Source organism: Cherax quadricarinatus, chromosome 42 (genome assembly GCF_038502225.1).
Source record: "Cherax quadricarinatus isolate ZL_2023a chromosome 42, ASM3850222v1, whole genome shotgun sequence".
NCBI classification, from domain to species: Eukaryota; Metazoa; Arthropoda; class Malacostraca; order Decapoda; family Parastacidae; genus Cherax; species Cherax quadricarinatus.
The window spans coordinates 15811531-15834949 of NC_091333.1; the positions used below are offsets into that span (position 1 = coordinate 15811531).

Consider the following 23419-nt stretch of genomic DNA (forward strand, 5'->3'; position numbering starts at 1 on the left):
AGGCGGCCGGACACCCGCCACAAAGCATACCTCCTTCAGCCATTACCCCCCAGAATTCGACAGGCAGCCTCCAGAGATACACCCGTCACCCAAAAGGCACCCAAAGCCACCCCCCGGGAGACCGGAGAGGGATTGTGACACCTCCAGGTGATCCAGATTCCACGGCAAGGACCTCAACGGAATGGGATGGACCCCGGTACCCTTCCCCCTACCTAGGAAGTAGAGTGCCTATGGGAAGAATCCCAAAGGCTAAAAATAGGAAGGCAATAAGGGAGGTGTGGGGAGGAGGAGGAGGAAAAGGAAAAAAGGAAGGATGGGGAAAATGGATAGGGAAGGGGGACTGGGAGGTAATTGGGTTCGGTCTGAGGAAGGAGACCAAAAGGTTTAATTCCTCTAACCAAGAGCCTCTTCACCGCGCCAAGGAGCACCTCTTGAAGAGCCATGCATCAATAACTGGGACTCTACCCTTCAAACAGAACTGTTTACCATACTCCTTGCACTCAAATGCGTCTATGTATCGAAGGCTGACACTTAACTGTAACTGATTCTCTATCATCTATAAATGTTCTCAACTCATTAAATATAAACTGTGGCGTGCTGGCGTCAGAAGCCAGACCAGATATGCTAGGATTGTGGACAGTGGAGTCAGAGTGCACCTTCTGTGGATTTCATCTCACACTGATCTTCAGATGCATGATAGAACTGATCAATTGGCAAAATTAAATGCTTTCAAAGAGAGAGTAGATTACAATCTTGGCTTGTCAGTTAGTAGTTTGAGAACAATAATACGAAAAGAACTTCAACTGAACTTTATTGGCTTAAAACTCAGGGAGACTAACACCAGTCAGTTCATCTATCATGTAGGAGGAGCCACATGTCTATGGTGCGTCCAACAAAATATGCAGATTTGTAATCCAGCTCCGGCTAGGTTATAAGCATCTTTGGCAGGTTAAATCACCACCACCAGATGTAGACCAAATGAAATGTAAACTTTGCCAGATGGACTATTGTCACACCCTGCGTCATTATGTACTGGAGTGCGATAAAATTAATGAATTCAGAGACAACTCGCTCAGAAATGTTCAAGATATGTTAAGGTATTTTATCCACAGTAGTATATTACAAACCATCCTGAAAAAATACCCTGACTTTGCTTACTGTAAACAAAGTTAATATCTGCACGCAAACCTCTGTAATCTTTTTGACTATCGCCCAGAGGATGGGTACGGGGTGCATAATAAAAATATTAGACTTAACACACACACACTATCCATATCCATAATTAAATGTACATACCACTTCGTGGACACGCTTTTGTATACTGAAATGGAGCGTAGGTCACCATATATGTGTTGTGGTGTATCGAGAGTAGATAATGTGTTTGAGAGATGCTTGTTGTTTCAGGATCTGACGGCAAGACGAGAGGCAAGTATGGTTTCCGCACACCAGACGGCTGCATGCACGTTGTCTCCTTCGAGGCTGACCAAGCAGGCGGCTACCGCGTCCTCGGCACCACGAAGGAGGACTGCACCTTCGAAAGTGAGTAGGGACAACCTTTCCTGGAGTTGGGGGGGACACGTTTCGCTCAAAGGTGAAAGTTTACCTTAGAGCGAAAAAGTGTTCAAAGACTTGCTGCATTTACAAGCATCTTGCGTAGCAACCATTCCCTGATGTCTTAAATGTGTGTGGGAGACTCGAAAAGTCAGCGTGAAAACCTCTGGATGGTTGAGCTACAATACTCACACCTACAACACTCAAACACGGGTACTACACACCTGTGTAGGCGTGGGCAGCAATACATGTTGTATATGAAATGTATAAAATACCGACAAAATGAAGAATTATACACGGGTGCAACATTTGGGTATCTTTAATGTGTAGAAGTTTCACCATCCAGTGGCTTTATCGAAAAAAGGACAATGTGAAGACTGTAGAAGTATAAACAAAAGACGAGGTAATCAGTCTCCCAGCCAATCTTGATATTATGTTCTTGTATTGATAAAGCCACTGGATGGCTAAACATCTACAAATTAAGGATATCTAGATGTTGCATGTGTGTTTGATACACGTTATATTAGCGGCGGAAGCCGGCTTCTGCCATAAATGACAAATTACATTTGTGTTTACCTGTGTGTCACGAATCACTTGATTTTTTTTATACAAATCTCATCGTCTAATCCTGGTTGCACTCCACAGCAAGTCGACATCCAGTGTTTAATGGAACTACAGCTAGACGTCCCTTGTCGGTACCCAGATTACCAGTGACGAGTACTACACAACCACAAACGTTCAACACACGACCAGACACAACTACTACGCGAGTATCAGCGACGCCTACGACCACAACAACGACTACCTTCAGAAGTGCGGCAGTAGTCACGAGTCCCACAGTGAAGGATCCACTCTCCGTACCCGGGATCCCGGTTGTTGACAACACCATCACTGGTGAGTGAAACACACCAGGTAACTTGACTCACGAAATCGTAATGACACGATTACAAACAAACCATACCACGTAAGACCACAGCCAGAAGAAAATAAACATGAAATAGTATGGAAAGGGAGGAATGCAATAGACAGACAAAACTTTAGAAGAAAATTAAGACACATAACAGGAGAAACAAAGTGAGGCAGAATGAGGAGAGGAAAGAGAATATGAGATATAGGCTTTAGATTAATATATAAGCTACAGGACAGAAGAAAAAGAGCATGGAGAACTGTAAGAGTAAGAAAGAAACCAGATGATTAACGAAGAACGTAAATTATGTCGAGTAGCAATGGATGGTTAATGTACATAAATCTACATATGCATATAATAGGAAATGTTTTATTGTTTTATTAATTTAAGACAGTTTAAAACAGTAAATACATCATCTACTGGTGTACCTTTGTAGTGTACAAATAGAGCACGAATGTAAAAAAAATATGTGCTAAGATTATAAAATTTTCATTCTTATATATATATATTATATATGTATATCATCTATATTATATATATTTATATAATATATACATATATAAATGTTGATAAATTAGACACATGTGCAACTCTTGGGTATCTTTATTGAGGAAACGTTTCGCCACACAGTGGCTTCATCAGTCCATACGTAGGAGAAACTTGAAGAACAGGAGGAGAATGAGGTAATCAGTCCCTCAACCTTGAGTCGATGTGTTCACTCCATCAATCTTGAATAGAATACGGCATATCAGCAGAGAAGCAGCTTATAAACCGTATGGCAGGAGAGGTGCAGCAGTCATAGGTCGTGTCACATTTGCTCAGAATTTGTTAGGAATTCTTCGCTTGCCTAATTCTTGGGCACAACCTACTTCCACATTGAACAAATGTGACACCACCTATGACTGCTACACCTCTCCTGCCATACGGTTTATAAGCTGCTTCTCCGCTGATATGCCGTATTCTATTCAAGATTGATGGAGTGAACACATCGACTCAAGGTTGAGGGACTGATTACCTCATTCTCCTCCTGTTCTTCAAGTTTCTCCTACGTATGGACTGATGAAGCCACTGTGTGGCGAAACGTTTCCTCAATAAAGATACCCAAGAGTTGCACATGTGTCTAATTTATCAACATGTCGGTTCTCTGAACCATTCATCTATATATATATATATATATATATATATATATATATATATATATATATATATATATATATATATATATATATATATGTCGTGCCGAATATGTAAAACTGGTCAATTAGCAAGAACTCATTTAAAATTAAGTCCTTTCTAAAATTTTCTCTTATACGTTTAAAGATATATTTTTTTCATTAATGTTGATGTAAAAATTCATAATTTTGCACCAAAAGGAACTTAGAAAACTTACCTAACCTTATTATAGCAAACGCAATTTATTTTAGACTAACCCAACTAAATATATTTTAGATTTGTTTACAATAATTTAATACTAAACAAACACAGTGAAATATATTTTTTTCGTTAGGTTCAGAATGATTTTGGCAAAATTACTGCATACACAAATTTTCACTTGTCCTATATAGCAAAATGAGCGTTGCTATTTAAGCCAAGATCGCAAGTTCTGCCTATTCGGCACGACATATATATATATATAAATATATATATATATATATATATATATATATATATATATATATATATATACAAAACAACCAATGTGAAAGAGTAGTGAAATTCCAAGCGCTTTCGTGACTACTCACGTTGTCAAGGAACTATGAAAGTAATACATCAAAAGAAGCCAATTATAGGACGAAGACCACACCTCACAGTCAACTCCCACAACAAAGAAACACCTGACGCGCAACAATACCGGACTCATAAGAAAAGAGTAACACTGCAGTAGATCCGCTGGTCCAACTAGACAGGGGAAGAGTTTAATAATACAGTGGACAAATAATAAACCTTATTTCTTGGGTAGAATAATTAGTGGGATGTCGTGAGGACCTGTCTAGTTGGACCAGCGGACCTACTGCAGTTTTCCTCTTTTCTTATGAGTCCGGTATTGTTGCGCGTCAGGTGTTTCTTTGTTGTGGGAGTTGACTGTGAGGTGTGGTCTAAGCCCTTTAATTGCCTTCCTTTGATGTATTACTTTCATAGTTCCTTGACAATGTGAGTAGTCACGAAAGCGCTTGGAATTTAAGAACATAAGAACATAAGAAAGGAGGAACACTGCAGGAGGCCTGTTGGCCCATACTAGGCAGGTCCTTTACAATTCATCCCACTAACAAAACATTTGCCCAACCCAATTTTCAATGCTACCCAAGAAATAAGCTCTGATGTGCAAGTCCCACTCAAATCCAACCCCTCCCACTCATGTACTTATCCAACCTAAATTTGAAACTACCCAAAGTCCTAGCCTCAATCACCCAACTAGGTAGACTGTCCCACTCATCAACTACCCTATTTCCAAACCAATACTTTCCTGTGTCCTTTCTAAATCTAAACTTATCTAATTTAAATCCATTACTGCGGGTTCTCTCTTGGAGAGACATCCTCAAGACCTTATTAATATCCTCTTTATTAATACCTATCTTCCACTTATACACTTCGATCAGATCTCCCCTCATTCTTCGTCTAACAAGTGAATGTAACTTAAGAGTCGTGTAAAGTAAAAGGACACAAGTGCAACTAATGTGACATTTATTGTGGCAACGTTTCGCTCTCCAGGAGCTTTATCAAGCCATTACAAACAATACATGGACACAGAGGGTATATAAAGGCTCAGAGTGAGGTGAATACTAGTGAGGTACCAATTAGTGATAAAAGAAACTAATTTCCGCACACGCAAGTGCCTTGAATCAGCACTGATCGCTGTTTCGAATACAATTAAACAAAACAACGGCAGCTTCACCATCTCCGAAGTCTTAGCAAGAATCCTCCTGAAAACAGTAAACCCTGCCATCACATAGTCTCTCCTGTTATACTACACAAAGCACAGAGAGTGAACACTGAAACAACCTGCCTCATTCCAGTTTATATTTGTCCAACCTATTTTTATGTTACCCAAGTAATAGCTTTTATATCCTTTTACTCATGTACGAATTAATTGCTTTTGTCACTACCACTACTACTACTACTACTACCACTAGTGAACATCGAAATGGTACCTCACTAGTATTCTCCTCACTCTGAGCCTTTATATACCCTCTGTGTCCATGTATTGTTTGTAATGGCTTGATAAAGCTCCTGGAGAGCGAAACGTTGCCACAATAAATGTCACATTAGTTGCACTTGTGTCCTTTTACTTTACATATTGTCGGTAATTCTACCAACTTTATTACAACTTAAGAGTCTTCAATCTTTCTTCATAAGGAAGATTTCTAATGCTATGTATTAATTAAGTCATCCTACGCTGAATGTTTTCTAACGAATTTATGTCCATTCTGTAATATGGAGACCAGAATTGAGGTGCATAATCTAGGTGAGGCCTTACTAATGATGTATAAAGTTGCAGTATGACCTCTGGACTTCTGTTGCTTACACTTCTTGGAAATAAATGGTATAAAATACCGACACAATGGCAATATAAATGGCAATGATATAAATCCCAGTAATCTATTTGCCTTATTACTACACTTTCACAGTGGTTGTTCTGCATATTTTAAAATCACCTGTTTACTGTGATCATATTGCAATATATATATATATATATATATATATATATATATATATATATATATATATATATATATATATAATATATATATATATATATCGCAAACTGATAATGGAAATAAAGTTGAAATCAATATTAATACTGAGAATACTAATGAAGTGTTTTTCATATCCTAACACTCATCTTGGGAACTGGACAACACAGAGGACTCCCAAGGCAGGCAGTTACGTCCCCCCACCAGACCATCACCAGGAATCGTATTCACCACCGAACCCATCCCCACCATCATCCCAGCCATCACCACCACCACCCCCAAGCCAGAGAAGAAGCCTGAGCCCCTCTACTCCTTCGGTTTCACCACGCCCACCCACGGACACACTGAGACAGGACTTCCAGATGGGTCTAAGAAGGGAGAGTACTTCTGGGACACTCCTGAAGGATGGCGATACATTGTTACTTACGAGTCAGTCAACCAACATGATGATGCCCAGTTTTGGGTTTAACTAATATATATATATATATATATATATATATATATATATATATATATATATATATATATATATATATATATATATATATATATATATATATATATATATATATATGCAGAAAAGAGAAGGATGTCCACGCAAGTATGTTCCCAAAGGCCGTCTTCACTGGAGTGAGTGAAGTCCTTTGGGAACGTACTTGCTTGGACATCCTCTTCTCTGCAATTTTCCAAGCTCCTGATGATATATTGATTGCAACACGAAACGCATTATATATATATATATATATATATATATATATATATATATATATATATATATATATATATATATATATATATATATATATATATATATATATATAATATATATACACACAATGTATACATACGCGCGCGCGCGCGCACACACACACACACACATTCTCTGACACACACACCCTCGCATACACACACCCTCACACACACACACACACACACACACACACACACACACACACACACACACACACACACGGGATATACCAACAAGTGTTGGATGAATTACACACAACTGAGGAGGAGGTGGAGAAGCTCCTAAGTGACCTTGATACCTCAAAGGCGGTGGGACCGGACATCTCTCCGTGGGTCCTTAGAGAGGGAGCAGGGACACTACGTGTGCCACTAACCAAAATCTTCAACACTTCCCTTGAAACTGGGCAACTACGTGAAGTATGGAAGAAGGCAAATGTAGTCCCCATCTTTAAGAAGGGAGACAGAAATGAAGCACTAAATTATAGACCAGTGTCACTGACATGTATAGTATGCAAAGTCTTGGAAAAGATTATCAGGAGGAGAGTGGTGGAGCACCTGGAGCGGAACAAGATTATAAACGACAGCCAGCACGGATTCATGGAAGGCAAATCCTGTGTCACAAACCTACTAGAGTTTTACGACAAGGTAACTGAAGTAAGAAATGAGAGGGAGGGGTGGGCTGATTGCATTTTCTTGGACTGCAAGGCCTTCGACACAGTTCCTCACAAGAGATTAGTACAGAAGCTAGATGAACAGGCACGTATAACAGGAAGGGCACTACAATGGATCAGAGAATACCTAACAGGGAGGCAACAGCGAGTCATGGTTCGTGATGAGGTATCACAGTGGGCGCCAGTGACTAGCGGGGTCCCACAGGGGTCAGTCCTGGGACCAGTGCTATTCTTGGTATATGTGAACGACATGGCGGAGGGGATAGACTCAGAAGTGTCCCTGTTTGCAGATGATGTGAAGTTAATGAGGAGAATTAAATCAGACGCGGACCAGACAGGTCTACAAAGAGACCTGGACAGGCTGGATGTGTGGTCCAGAAACTGGATCCTAGAATTTAACCCTGCCAAATGTAAAGTCATGAAGATCGGAGGAGGGCAAAGAAGACTGCAGACAGAGTATAGACTAGGTGGCCAAAGGCTGCAAACCTCACTCGAAGAGAAAGACCTAGGTGTGAGTATAATACCGAGTACATCGCCAGAAACACACATTAACCAGATAACTGCTGCGGCATATGGGCGCTTGGCAAACCTGAGAATAGCGTTCCGGTACCTCAGTACTGTGTACGTCAGGCCCATACTGGAGTACGCAGCACCAGTTTGGAACCCACACCTGGTCAAACACGTCAAGAAATTAGAGAAAGTGCAAAGGTTTGCAACAAGGCTAGTTCCAGAGCTAAGGGGAATGTCCTATGAAGAAAGGTTAAGGGAAATCGGTCTAACAACACTGGAGGACAGGAGGGTCAGGGGAGACATGATAACGACATACAAAATACTGCGTGGAATAGACAAGGTGGACAGAGACAGGATGTTCCAGAGATGGGACACAGAAACAAGGGGTCACAATTGGAAGCTGAAGACTCAGATGAGTCAAAGGGATGTTAGGAAGTATTTCTTCAGTCATAGAGTAGTTGGGAAGTGGAATAGTCTGGCAAGCGATGTAGTGGAGGCAGGAACTATACATAGTTTTAAGACAAGGTATGATAAAGCTCATGGAGCAGGGGTAGAGAGGACCTAGTAGTGGTCGGTGAAGAGGCGGGGCCAGGAGCTGAGTCTCGACACCTGCAACCACAATTAGGTGAGTATACACACACACACACACACACACACACACACACACACACACACACACACACACACACACACACACACTCACACTCACACTCACACTCACACTCACACTCACACTCACACTCACACTCTGTATATGTTCAACAATAACCCACGTGGAGACAAAATCAGGAGACTGATATGCTGTATATATCGACCCCCAGAAGGGGGTTGATATATAAGGATCAATTAATCTCCTGGGTTTCTGTCTCCATGTGGGCTATTACTGAGCACTGAGAAGTGTTCATGACAGTTTAGTTATTCATATTGTATAGTATATGATTTTATGCCCTTCTACTCTGCTGCTTTTGTAGACTGCATCTTTCTAATTAATGTCTGTCAGGTACTGGGCCCCAACATTTGTGTTATCTAAGGAATTTACAATCGTAATGAACTATTTACAAATGCACTGACCTCAGAACAATAGCAAGGAGCTTATAGTCATAAATTCAGTCACAATGTAGTTATGTTATGAGTTATTTACAATACAGAATATTTAGCAAGATGTGGTTCATTTTAGGCAAGTTAAGAGTGACTGGGATGTATTTACAATAGACAAAGGTGTATTGTTTTTCTGAAAGACGAGTAATATGGCACCGTGGACAAAAATGTTTCGACATTTATTGGAAACTTGCAAGCTTTCTGATTTTTTTCCGCATTCTAGCACATATTGAAGCAAGGTGTGACAATAGTTCCGCTGACAAAGTTTACATTTAGTTATGTCTACATTAGCTGGTAATGCAACCTTCCGGAGTGATAATCATCGCTTTGTTCTGCAATTTTTCAATTTCTCCAAACTTTCTACCTGAAATGAGAGTAGGTATGGTTGCAACATAGTTAGCTTGTGATCCAAAGTTGGCAAAATATACCCTTTTCACTTTGGTGGTAACACCATATCTGCTACAAAATCCAAACACAGCTGAGTGTGCTCAGCCTTTCTCTGTTATGGCGACAACGTCTGGTTAGAGGGACCTCAACATAGATGGATTGCAAATCAGAGATAGCATCTGTTTACATATACGAACAGAGATCCATCGAGCAATTGACTGGATCCTACGGACTGCCTCTCTCTGTCGAAAAGGAAGCCTATTAAGTTCGTTTTCTCAACCGAGATTCATTCATTCATTAGAGGTTCGCCGGTACTTCCGGCCCGGGTCTTCTCCATATGGTGACCCGGCTGTGGCCCCCGGTTGGGGGTGTCGTTCATCTTCTTTCTTCTGTCTTCTTTCTTGGGCCCTCCGGCTGGAGGGTCTCAACTGAGATGATCAACACAAATCTAGTACATGGATAAGGTGTTTTGAGTGCTGGGAGAATCCGGTGGTGTGAATCATTATATCATCAACAAAGCTAATTCTATAATGACTGGGCTGACTTGGCATAGCATTTAGCGAAGCATTAATTAGATAGCTGAACAAGATTTTACCTAGGACGCCCCCTTTTCTTTGTTCCTAATTTAGTCTTTAGTTATACTTCGATGACCCTGAAACAACACAGAAGACTTCCTGGTAGACAGACTTCGATTCAGCTGAGAAATCATTCTTGCAGGTTCACTAATGATTAAATTCTAAGTTTTTCATCTCGTTTTCTATGGATTTTCTGACTGGTTGGTTCATTACGTTTAAAACCTACTGACTATACGATACGGTCATTAAGGCTACATGTTACCACACCACCAGTCAAGATCAGTTTAATCTCACCTCTCGGTGTATATACTCTTGTGATCTATTATTTTTGGCTAATTCCTTGTCTCACTCTCTATTATTCAAATTTTTAACCTACACTTTGTTGTTTGAATTTATTTTACTTGTATTTTTCTTATTTTAGTTATTTTTTAAAGTTCTTTCATTTCGTGTTTAATTATTCTACTGGCACATTTTTTGTGCGTTCACGCAGAGCTTAATAAAAAATGTGTAACTCACAAAATTTTATGTTGTGTCGCAGAGCCAATGCACGAGGCTTCTATCCCAAGATCCGTCGTCTAAGAACCCCCACTGCCACCACTACTACTACTACTACTACTACAGAAGCTCCCACTGACAGCCAGGGCAGGAGTAACCCCAACGGCAGAGGCAAGGTACTGGAGTTAGGTCCACCTAGTAATGCTGCTAGCTCTGGCTGCCCCTACTTTTTCTACTACAACACGAGGTAAGTGTTCAGCAATGGCCAGCAATGGCCGTTTACCATTTTTCTTCCCTAAGCTGATATCCATTATCCATGATAACTGCCTTATTATTATTAACCTCGTAACTAAAGCCAAGAGCTGCACGCCTACACTCACAACGTCACTAGTGTTAGTACACTTGACCTCAATATTAGAGTCTAGAGCCGGATCCCTACATTCACAACAACGTCACCAGTCAGTGTACACCTGAATTCAGTATAGATCTGTTAATGAAAATACGGTAAATCACATTGGGTAAAAAATAAAATACATCTGGCTACTTGCACTCGCTTCTTCGAATGGGCCGCCCCTCAAGGGAGGGTCCTTGACACTGGTGAGGGGCTCTTGATCTAGGGAATTCTATCTGTGCCACCCCCCCAAGCGCTGTATAATCCCTACGGGTTTAGCGCTCCCCACGATTATAATAATTAGAGTGGACTTGACTTACTCTTAGTTAAATCCGACCTGAAGGATTTAGAACATTTTCCCATGGATATAATAAGAATATTAATTCATTTATCTATTACTGCTTGTACGAGGGTCAAGTCTCGGGTCGTGGGGAAGATGAGGCCCAAGATCGATAATTACAGGTTGATCAGTTCTTCATCTAGGTCATTCCACTTTCTGACTACCCTGAAGATAAAGAAATGTTTCCTGACATACCTGTGGCTCATATATTTCGTTAGAAACTTTTAACTCTTCCCTCGTGTATTCGCTTCGGTCTTTCCCCCCACCTCCCCCCCAAAAAAGCTGCATCCAGCCCGTGAAGCTCTCTGGGGATCTTAAACATTGTTCAATGTCTTCCCGGGACTCTTCTATCTTCCAGCGTCATGTTCATTTCTTTCAGTCTTTCCTCACAATTCATTCCCGTTAACTCTGTGACTAATTTTTGTTACAAACGTCTACATTTTCTGTAACTTCTTGACAGTGTACCAGGTGTGGGTTACATATTAGGTGAAATGAATACCACTTTTTATTGCCGAAACGTTTCGCCTGCACAACACGCTTCTTCAGTTGAAAACAAGACTGGAGACCTTAGTAGTGGTTTTGATGTAACGAGTCCGTCACAACCTACCAAGAAACTTATTATGTCAAAACTACTTCTTTGGTCTCCAGTCTTGTATTAACCTGTTTTCGACTGAATATGACTTGTGTAGACGAAACGTTTCGGTAGTAAAGACAAGCAAGTGCTGAATATGTGCTTTATTCAGCATACGTCATGATGTGTATATACCTCATTCTGTGCACTGAACATACGTACAGCGAGGTCCAACTCCGCGAGGTTTGCAGCCTCTCCTGCTCCCGCGAGTTTGTAGATAGTTTCCGGTTGTCTACACCCTTCCCCAGTTTTGATAACCTTTTGCACCTGTATCATTCCAGTGATGGTGTCCAGACGGGGCGACACCATCACAGCTTTGCTCCCGTAGCTACAACTACCTAATAAGTAACACATGTACTACCCCAAACAGTATAATTCTCTGAACTTACCAAAATCCTGTCTATAGGCTTCCTGTCATTCCTTGACGGGTGTATCAACAATCAGTGATAAATATGATTTGAATTTTACTGTTATTCCATGACGAGTTTATCAATCACATTAATGACAATAATGGTTTGAGGCTTTCTGTTATTGCTTGGTGCATATATTCACAACAGTGTCAGTAATCACCAGCACAATATTAAAATTAATGTATTTAATTTACACAACATATATTAATTTTAAAATATATCTTGAAACCATAATTACTGCTATTTTAACTCTGGTGTATATAGTCCAGATCACTTGTCACACACCTGTCAAACTCTGAACTGTTGGGAAAAGGGAATCTTGCTTAAGGATCGAAACATCTTCGAACAGGAGTGGAACAGAGCTCTGGTTGTGACTAAGTTCGAAACATCTAGCAGAAGTGGAACACAGCTACAGTCATGATTATTTCACAGCAGCAAATAATAATAATAAATTTATTTCAGCATGATGCAGTATTTGTAAAGAGATGGGTGATATTGTAATTATGCATGCACAAAGCCCATAGTTATGCAAAGATGTTCTAGTTCTCCCATCGTTGCCATTTTTTCATAATCTCAAGACAGAGATGAGCGAGTTGAACGTATATTGCATGGTGTTGCAGGATCAACTACCACTGGGAACACTGCTACCTGAACAACACCAAGGTGGGAGAGTTCGGCAGCCTGGGATCAGACGGTTATGCCGTCAAGAACGCCTACTATGCTGACCTGACTGGTTTCCATCCCACCCTGACCCGCACGCCCCTCACTCCCCTCCAGCAGAAGACTATGGCAGAGTACTCAGCAGGTGTCTTCATTGTCCCTAAGGTACCACCAATATAACCTCTGTCGTCTCACCTCAGCTCTCAACTCCGTGGAAAGCAGTTAGGCATGCGTTTTCTTAAATAAAAAATAAAAAGGTACAAACCGTGTCTGGAACGATGCACAAAAACAGCACACAGGAGAATGAAACTTGTGACGACGTTTCGGTCCGGCTTGGATCGAAACGTCGTCGTGTGATTAGTCAATGATTCAAGTCGAACCGAAACATCGTTATAAGTTACATTCTCTTATATGCAAGTTAGTTGTCTACATTCTTCAATACATTAGCTAATTTTAAAGACACCTGCGTAAATCTGGGAAAGTTAGGTTGCAAAATTTTAGATTTGACATATCAATTTCTATAACTACGGTAAAATGGTTTTCTTGGAGGACAGGGATGGAGTTTTCGGGCAATTAACAGTTACTCATATGCCTTAATATAATAAATATCACATTCAAAAATATTTATGTTACGATGACAAGCAGTATAAAAAACTACGCATTAAAATCACTTTTATTCAGGAAATCTAATCATGATTGTAAACAGTATATATCTGAAGAAAATTTCTGCATGTACATATATGCTGCAGGCGAATATAAATGGTGCATCACATACTGAAGACTCAACCTAGGGTAATTCAAACTAATAATAACAACAATAATAAAAATCTACATTGTCTAGGCTTGCCTGGGCAGATGAGGCTGACCCATTGCTTACAAGGCTACGTAAACATTGCCTCAACCTGGACATTATTTTTTTACGAGTGTATTTTTAGCAAGATATGCTGATAGCCTCGCTGGGGATGTTGTGCTGCCTAAATCATTTAAACGCAATGTTTCCATTACCTTTCAAACGTGTATTTTTTTTTTTTAAATTTATTTATATGAAAAGTTTTATTGAAAAAGTTGCTGTGTGTGCCATATTAAATTATAATGATGCTTTCTCTTATTTTCGAAGTCTCTAAAATCTGTCAGTCATACAACACCATTGGTTTTTACATATTTTTTCTTTCTTCAAAGGAATTAGTAAATCATTTATATCTTGGATGGTTGATCGGGCTTATATATATATATATATATATATATATATATATATATATATATATATATATATATATATATATATATATATGTATATGTGTGTGTGTGTGTGTGTGTGTGTGTGTGTGTGTGCAAAACAATCGCAGACAGGCGATCTTAATGCAAGACAAGCCACAGTGGGTGGAAATCTTAGCTCAAGTACTTTCACACTTCTCAGTGCGTCATCAGGCACACTACCATTCTCACTACCATACTCTGAAAACTTACCCTACTTCTCTTGTTGCTGCCTTTGCAATATTGCACAGCTCCTGATGACGTATTGAGAAGTGTGAAAGTACTTGAGCTGAAGATTTCCACCCCCCGTGGCTTGTCTTGCGACTAGCCAAGGACTCGAACCCATGCTGCTTTGGCCCGCCTCATGGTGAGCAAAAACACATGATGCTCTACCCACAGGACCACGCAATCCTACAAGAATGACGCACCCAGCCAAGCTAGGTGTTTTACCGTCATCCGGGGACATACAGTGGTGTGGATGCCTCTAGGCTAATTTCATTCTACTCCCTGTTTGGTGTACAAGCCCAACGAGCAGTGCTTTATATTATTGTAACCACGAACGAGTGGTATTGATCAATAACAACACTGCGACTAGCCAAGGACTCGAACCCATGCTGCTTTGGCCCGCCTCATGGTCAGCGAAATCACATGACCATCTAACCCACAGGACCACACAATCCTACAAGAATGACGCACCCAGCCAAGCTAGGCGTTTTACTGTCATCCGAGGACGGTAAAAGCGGGCCAAAGCAGCATGGGCTCGAGTCCTTGGCTAGTCGCAGTGTTGTTATTGATCAATACCACTCGTTCGTGGTTACACTAATATATATATATATATATATATATATATATATATATATATATATATATATATATATATATATATATATATATATATATATATATATATATATATATATATATATATATATATATATATATATATATATATATATATATATAATTTCTTTCAGTACATGTACGTATACAGTCTTAGCTGACATTACTGGCATACTATTATATAGAGAGCCCCTTGTTATGCAGAGCATTTCGGGCAAATTAGGTAAATTTTGTCCCAGGATGCGACCCACATCAGTCGACTAACACCCAGGTAACCATTTTACTGATGAGTGAACAGTGACAACAGGTGTAAGAAAAACACACCCAATGTTTCCACCCTTGCCGGGGAATCGAACCCGGAATCAACGTTTGAAGCGAGAGCTTTGCCTACCATGCCACAAGCCACCTAAATAGGCTGCTAACTACTCAATGGGTCACTGAAGATACTTCTCACCTGTTCCCCAGTCAAAAATACTTAAATCCCTAAAACATGGATTAAAATAAGTTCTCAGGACATATACACTTAAGTAGTTCATGACTTTCATACAGAGGTCTTCTTTTCTCGGACTATTTTGCAGTAATCTGTAGATAACTTCGCAACTGCTGGCAACATAGGTGGTCTGAACTGGCCCCCAGTAAATTGTATTCTGTTAATCCATATTTGGGTTTCTGGTCATCTTACCATCGCTGTCGTGTTTGGGAGACTATATTCTTCCACCTACATATCGGACACACGTCTCATTCATGGGTATCTATGGGAAAAATGCTCGGGACTGCTCTGTGAGAACTGCCAAGCTACGTTGTCAGTTCCATGTCTCTTAATTAGTGTCCTTCCTATCAGCGGGCACGCAGAATTTACTTCCGACGTCATCATCCAAACACACTCAATCTGACCTCCTCGCTGAAAGTTCCACTTTTGACGCAGACTCCCTCTTTGACTTTTTATCAGAAACTAACCTCTTATGCCAGCTTTGATTATATTTTCTCTTCAACACACCCTTCCCCCCCACACTACCCTCGCTAACTCTACCTTTTGCACACTCCTACCACACATTAGTCACTGACCTTTACTTATTCGTTTTTTTTTAGCACATTCCACCCTTCAACGCTGTATGACCCTTTCTGGTTTAGCGCTTAGTTTGATTATATGATTACCTACGAGGCCTGGTCTCAGACCGGGCCGCGGGGGCGTTGACCCCCGAAACCCTCTCCAGGTAAACCTATGACTATATATATACACACTCAGAGATATGCACCTCTGTGTATAGAACCTGTGTAATTAATTTCCATTAATCATTATCGCTTTCAAGGATTTCCATTTTTACATATTTAATATTTATAATGGTAGTGAATACAGTTACTAAAGTGCTGGGAAAGCCAGGCTTCCCAGTACTTAAACCACAATAATTATGTTTGTAATGTAGAGTTTTCTGTTTCCGCAGCCAGACGAGGAGAGGCGGGAAACAGAGAAGAGGATCCTGGCCTGGCTGGAAGAGAACAGAGATCAACTGCAGAACCCTCTCCGTTGACCCCTACACAACCACAGTACTGAACGGGACGCCATGCACACTCGCCTCCATAGACCTCTTCACTGATATATTACTGATTTCAATGGCATTATGAATGCCTTCAAGTTCAGATTTTTTAATATTTTTTTGCTATGTTTAACATAAAAACAGTTTAAAATGCTGGCCATGACATTTGATTCTTACGGGCTGACTCGGTAAAGCCTAATGTACTTGAGAGAGATGTTTTATGTCCAAAAATCTACATGACAAACAGGATTTTATTTTTAAAACAGGCAATTCGGTACAGAGCAGAGCATACAGCATTATTTAAACATTGCATTGTTTGACCCACCTTCAATTTATTTCTTGTAAATATAGAGTGTGTTCGCGCACCCTCACATAATATACATGTTAGGTATTTCATTACACCTAAATGATGAGGTGCTTTAGTATAATTAAGAAAAATATTTGAATCCGATTTTTGTTTATCATTGCTGCCTTCCCAGCAGAGTCTTGACGTAAGACCTGGTAAGGGGTTGTGTGTGTTATTAATTTAAAGATCGAGTACTGAGGCGATCTCAAGGAAGGAATATTTGTATTTTGTAATTGGGATTTATTCGAAAAAAATAACATGGAAAAAGTACAGAACAAAAATGATCGCGGTTGTGGTTCAAGAGGCGGGGGCCAGGAGCTAAGACTCGACCCCAGCAAATATAATTAGGTGAGTACACATACACCCACGTTTATGGTTTATGTGAATGACATAACAGATGTGACCGAGTCGGATGTATCAGCTAATGTAATGCTCACGAGAAAAAAAAATAGAAAAAAAGAGGTAAATTATTCTGGACAAACAACAGATAAGTGGTTGCTGAAATTCAACTCCAGTAAATTGAATGTTATGAAGATTGGGGAAGGGGCCTCAAGACCGGATACGGAGTATAGACTGGGGGGGAGGGGACAGAGGCTGCAGACCTCATTCAGAGAAAGACTTAGGACTGAGCCTAATGCCTAACATATTTCCTGAGGCTACTATCAACTACATAACCTCTGCAGCCAATGCTCGTCTGACAAATCTAAAGTTAGCCTTAAGGAATCTCAGCAGAGTCGTCCAGGGCACTTCATACGACATACGTCAGGCCCACCTAGAAGTATGCAGCACTGACATTACAACTCACACCTGAAAAAAATGTTAAACTGCATGCAGATTCATGCAAAAAGGCTTGCTCCTTACCTAAGGGGCACGAGCTACGAGGAGAAACTAACTGGATTGAATCAAACTATATGAGATAAGATAAGATAAGATTTCGTTCGGATTTTTAACCCCGGAGGGTTAGCCACCCAGGATAATCCAAGAAAGTCAGTGCGTCATCGAGGACTGTCTAACTTATTTCCATTGGGGTCCTTAATCTTGTCCCCCAGGATGCGACCCACACCAGTCGACTAACACCCAGGTACCTATTTGCTGCTAGGTGAACAGGACAATAGGTGTAAGGAAACGTGTCGGAATTTCCACCCGCCGGGAATCGAACCCGGGGAGCTTTAGCCACCAGACCACCGGGCCACCATGATGACACAAGAACTAGGCTGAGGCATGATAACCTTACAGAATACTCCGAGGAAATGTTAGGATACATGGGAATAAAAAAATAACTAGTAGAATTAGATTCCCCATACGGGAGCGGAGACAAAAGAAAAAATGAATGCAGCCAGGGGCCAGATTTTGGTATAAGTTAAACAAGCTACAACTTAGGGTCTCGCAGTTTGAAGGGACTCCTTAAAATTTAAAAATATATTTTTCATTTGCTTATGCCTAAATCCGATTCTGAATTCATACCTTATACACTTCATAATTAATTAAAGGTATATTTTAAAGTTCTAATAGAATAACCCTCCCGCCCCTCACACACCAGTTTGCTATATATCTTGGCAGCAGCCTTGTGAAGGTCAGTTGTTCCACAGCATTATTCTCCATTAACACTTGCCATATAGTGCCTTAACAACTTCCCATAGCTAAGGGCCTCACCATGTCAAAATTCGTCCCTGGACACAGCAGTAAAGAAGTTTGAGTCAATATTCAAAGAAAATAAAAAAAAATGAGCTGGGCGTTGGTGATAATGAGGTACTGAGCTGATAGTATTGGGTGTGAAGAAAGAAATGATATTCAGTTACATGCAGCTGAACTACAGAATAAGAAATTATGATGGCATAATTTTTTTTCTGACAGGTAAAACGAAAAGGTATTTGGAAGGCAAGAGAAGATGGAGATCAATGTGCCGAGAGGTAAAGGAAGGTTTCAAGAAATAAAATAGGAAAAAGATACAATCAGAAGTTACAGGGAGGCACAAGAGGACTTGAAAGAAATAAGAACACAGAACACTGCAGAAGACTGGGATAACAAGAAGGAGAACAAAGAACGACTATGCAAGGATAAGAAAGTCAAAATGAAAAGTTAAAAGAAAATATAAGTAAAAGTCAAAATGTAACCAAGGTTACTTCACAAGCTAAGAACCCAGGGTGTAAGGTTGAAGGAGAGGACGTAATGAAGGATGACAGAAGTATACAGAACCTTGCAGAAAATCAAAGCCCACATCACAGAAGAAATCAAAGTTATCACATGTCTGTGACATATTAACGCCTACTAAATATGTGAACAAAGAATCATTCAAAACCTAATACGCAACATATGTCACACCTACCATAGAAGATGCCATTGCGTGAAGTATCGACTTGACTGGTGACAACATTATATGCAAAGACCTAAAATTTTGAATGTGCTATTGTTGTATGTGTACATACATAAATACATACATATATATATATATATATATATATATATATATATATATATATATATATATATATATATATATATATATATATATATATATATATATATATATATATATATATATATATATATATATATATATATATATATATATATATATATATATATATATATATATATATATATATGACTGCTGACATGAGAGTGAGCAATGCAGGTGCAGTTAATACTCTAACACTCTTGCCCTTAGTCATAATATTTGTTGTGTGGAGAGAAATATTTTTCTTGTTGAAGTTCCACTCAACGATGTCTCTTATTGTGTACAGTGTTAAGCCTAATAAAACATACACACGAGTGATGGTGTTATTAACACATTAATACGCATATCTTGTAAATAACAGAGTTCAGCCGCCTAAGAAGACCACCTCCAACTACCAGCCAGCACGCTGGCAGCTGCTGTTGTTTCACGTCTTTTGTTTATACAATAAACTTAAAGATATTAGTACTTATATATTTGCATATGTAATAAATATTACTATTTTTTTTATTCGCCGGTACTCTCCCGGCCTCTATATATGCATGTATGTGGACATGTATTTGTATTATGTATCAAAAATAAGATATATATGTTTATACTTGCAAAATAAAAAGTCACACATCCTTGCTATATATCCAGGTGGATGGATCACTAGATTTTATGATTCCTTTATATATATATACCCATTATTCCTATTTAATTTTATTAAATTACTCTATTACCAATCTTCCTCCCCTTAGGGGAGGTTCCTTGACGCTGGTGAGGGGATCTTGATCTTGGGAATTGGATCTGTGCTCTGGTTCCTTGAATTAATTATTATTATTATTTTAATCAAGGGGAAGCGCTAAACCCGGAGGATTATACAGCGCATGGGGGGATGTGGAAGGCATTCAGGCTTAATTCGGGGAACTGCAGCACAGATCCAATTCCCTAAATCAAGAGCCCCTCACCAACATCAAGGAACCTTCCTTGAGGGATCCCTGAATACCTTACACCTCCACATGCGCCGTATAATCCTGCGGGTTTAGCGCTCCCCATCATAATAATAATAATACTAATATCTTTATTTCTACAAGTACATGTACAAGGTATACAGTCCTAACTGACATCAATGACATACTACTATATAGAAAGCCGCTTGTTATGCAGAGCATTTCGGGCAAATTAAGTCAGTTTTGTCCCAGGATGCGACCCACACCAGTCGACTAACTCCCAGGTACCCATTTTACTGATGGGTGAACATAGACAACCGGTGTAAAGAAACATGCCCAATCTTTTCACCCTCGCAGGGAATTAAACCCGGACCCTCGCCGTGTGTAGCGAGAACTTTAGCCTCCAGACCACGGGGGGGAGGTATCCTAGGAAATTTACACATATGTTACTAGGTATGATAATTGTATTTGTGTACCTTGAACAACAGTATTATTATTGTGGAGCACTAAACCCGTAAGGATTATACAGCGCCAGTGGGGGGAAGGGGGGATGTAAGGTGATCAGGCTTAATTCAGGAAATTGGAGCACAGATCCAATTTCCTAGATCAAGCGCCCCTCACCAGCATCAAGGAACCTCCCTTAAGAGGTAGTTGACAACAGAGTTGACACTACTCTTACCTGTCCCCTCAAGGAAGGTTCCTTGATGCTGGTAAGGGGCTCTTGATCTAGGGAATTGGATCTGTGCTCCAGTTCCCTGAATTAAGCCTGAATACCTTCCATCCCCCCACATGCGCTGTATAATCCTACGGGTTTAGCGCTCCCCCATAATTATAATAATAATAATAATAATAATAATAATAATAATAATAATACTCTTACCTGTACACAGAATTCTTGAGTTTGTTATATATATCAGCTGTAAAGATCTTGCAACACTCGAAGCTGTGATCATCATGTGCAAGCACTTTATCCATAAATAATGGAATAATTGTACCAGTGATAACTTCGTGTCACAACACTTCCTGGTTCACCACGTTAATAAGGGTTTATAGCCTTTCCACTACAATAAAGTCACTAATTAAGCACGTAACATTTTCACCACTGGGCAAGAATACTTTGAACCTTAAAATAGGGTTTAAAGTAAACTCTCAGCATATAAACAGTGAGAAACCAGCTCTTGGTGTATTTATGCTGTGATTCACTACTGCTGGACGACTGTGAGATGTTGCCCAGTCTTACACAACCCACCGTCTTATCCTTATTTTGTATCTAATTTGTACTTATTATACTTATTATAAGTAATTTTATTCATTACATTCCTTCATCGTCGTTTAATCTGAAGCTTTGCTGGGTCACTATAAATAACTACGATACTTTTAAAAGTTGATAGACCTGAACGTGCTTTTCTTATTGCTTGGTTAATAGGAGTTTAAAACCTATTTACTACATTAGGCTTCATGTCACCTGTATACCACTGAGATAGGTAGGTATAATGCTTGTCAGGAAACAGGACAAGTGTTTCCTGACGCGATGATCCACAGCTGGAGCTTTTGGTCATCTGACCGAGGCCTTCCGCTGGCTTACCAGTCCACCCCTTTAAAAATCATGGTTATGATTATAACCATTAGGTATATTTTACTACCACTGAGATATGCACCTCACGGTATATACATGTATATGTTGCTGCTGCTGTTACTGGTAGTGGCGTCTCTATGCTTTTGATCCCTGTTTACTTAATTTATATGCAAGGGTAAATTTTCCTTTTCACCAATTTAATCAAATTGTGATTTACAGTTGGCTAGCCACTTAATTAATTTATTTCATGACAATAGTGGGCTCAGATATTCCCCTATCTTAGCTAATTAGTACCTACCACCTACAGAAATATATATATATACATATATATATATATATATATATATATATATATATATATATATATATATATATATATATATATATATATATATATATACATTTTTTTTTTCAACAAGTCGGTCGTCTCCCACCGAGGCAGGGTGACCCAAAAAAGAAAGAAAATCCCCAAAAAGAAAATACTTTCATCATCATTCAACACTTTCACCACACTCACACATTATCACTGCTTTTGCAGAGGTGCTCAGAATACAACAGTTTAGAAGCATATACGTATAAAGATACACAACATATCCCTCCAAACTGCCAATATCCCAAACCCCTCCTTTAAAGTGCAGGCATTGTACTTCCCATTTCCAGGACTCAATCCGACTATATGAAAATAACCGGTTTCCCTGAATCCCTTCACTAAATATTACCCTGCTCACCCCCCAATAGATCGTCATGTCCCAAGTATCATTCGTCACCATTCATATATATATATATATATATATATATATATATATATATATATATATATATATATATATATATATATATATATATATATATATATATATATATATATATAATGTTGTGACGAATATGTTAAACTGGTCAATTAGCAAGAACTCATTTAAAATTAAGTCCTTTCTAAAATTTTCTCTTATACGTTTAAGATAAGATTTCGTTCGGATTTTTAACCCCGGAGGGTTAGCCACCCAGGATAACCCAAGAAAGTCAGTGCGTCATCGAGGACTGTCTAACTTATTTCCATTGGGGTCCTTAATCTTGTCCCCCAGGATGCGACCCACACCAGTCGACTAACACCCAAGTACCTATTTGCTGCTAGGTGAACAGGACAACAGGTGTAAGGAAACGTGTCGAAATGTTTCCACCCGCCGGGAACCGAACCCGGGACCTCCGTGTGTGAAGCGGGAGCTTTAGCCACCAGGCTAACCTTATTATAACAAGAACAATTTATTTTAGCCTAACCCAATTAAATATATTTTAGATTTGCTTATTAGATTAAAACTAAACAAACACAATGAAATATATTTTTTTCGTTTGGTTCATAATGATTTTGGCGAAATTATTGCATACACAAATTTTCGCTTGTCCTATATGGCAAGA

General features: G+C 39.5%; 1 protein-coding gene across 1 annotated transcript in view; it reads left to right on the plus strand.

The window, feature by feature from the left end:
- The window catches only part of LOC128695709 (uncharacterized), a 118080-nt gene extending 98620 nt beyond the window's left edge, over positions 1-19460 (plus strand). Inside the window, exons 3-8 of the mRNA XM_070093316.1 lie at positions 1405-1539; positions 2197-2445; positions 6321-6579; positions 10680-10883; positions 13029-13233; positions 16605-19460. Of these exons, the coding sequence (XP_069949417.1) occupies positions 1405-1539; positions 2197-2445; positions 6321-6579; positions 10680-10883; positions 13029-13233; positions 16605-16691 (1139 nt within the window). The 3' untranslated portion in view covers positions 16692-19460. The remainder of the gene's footprint in view (positions 1-1404; positions 1540-2196; positions 2446-6320; positions 6580-10679; positions 10884-13028; positions 13234-16604) is intronic.
- The last annotated feature ends 3959 nt before the right edge of the window (positions 19461-23419 follow it).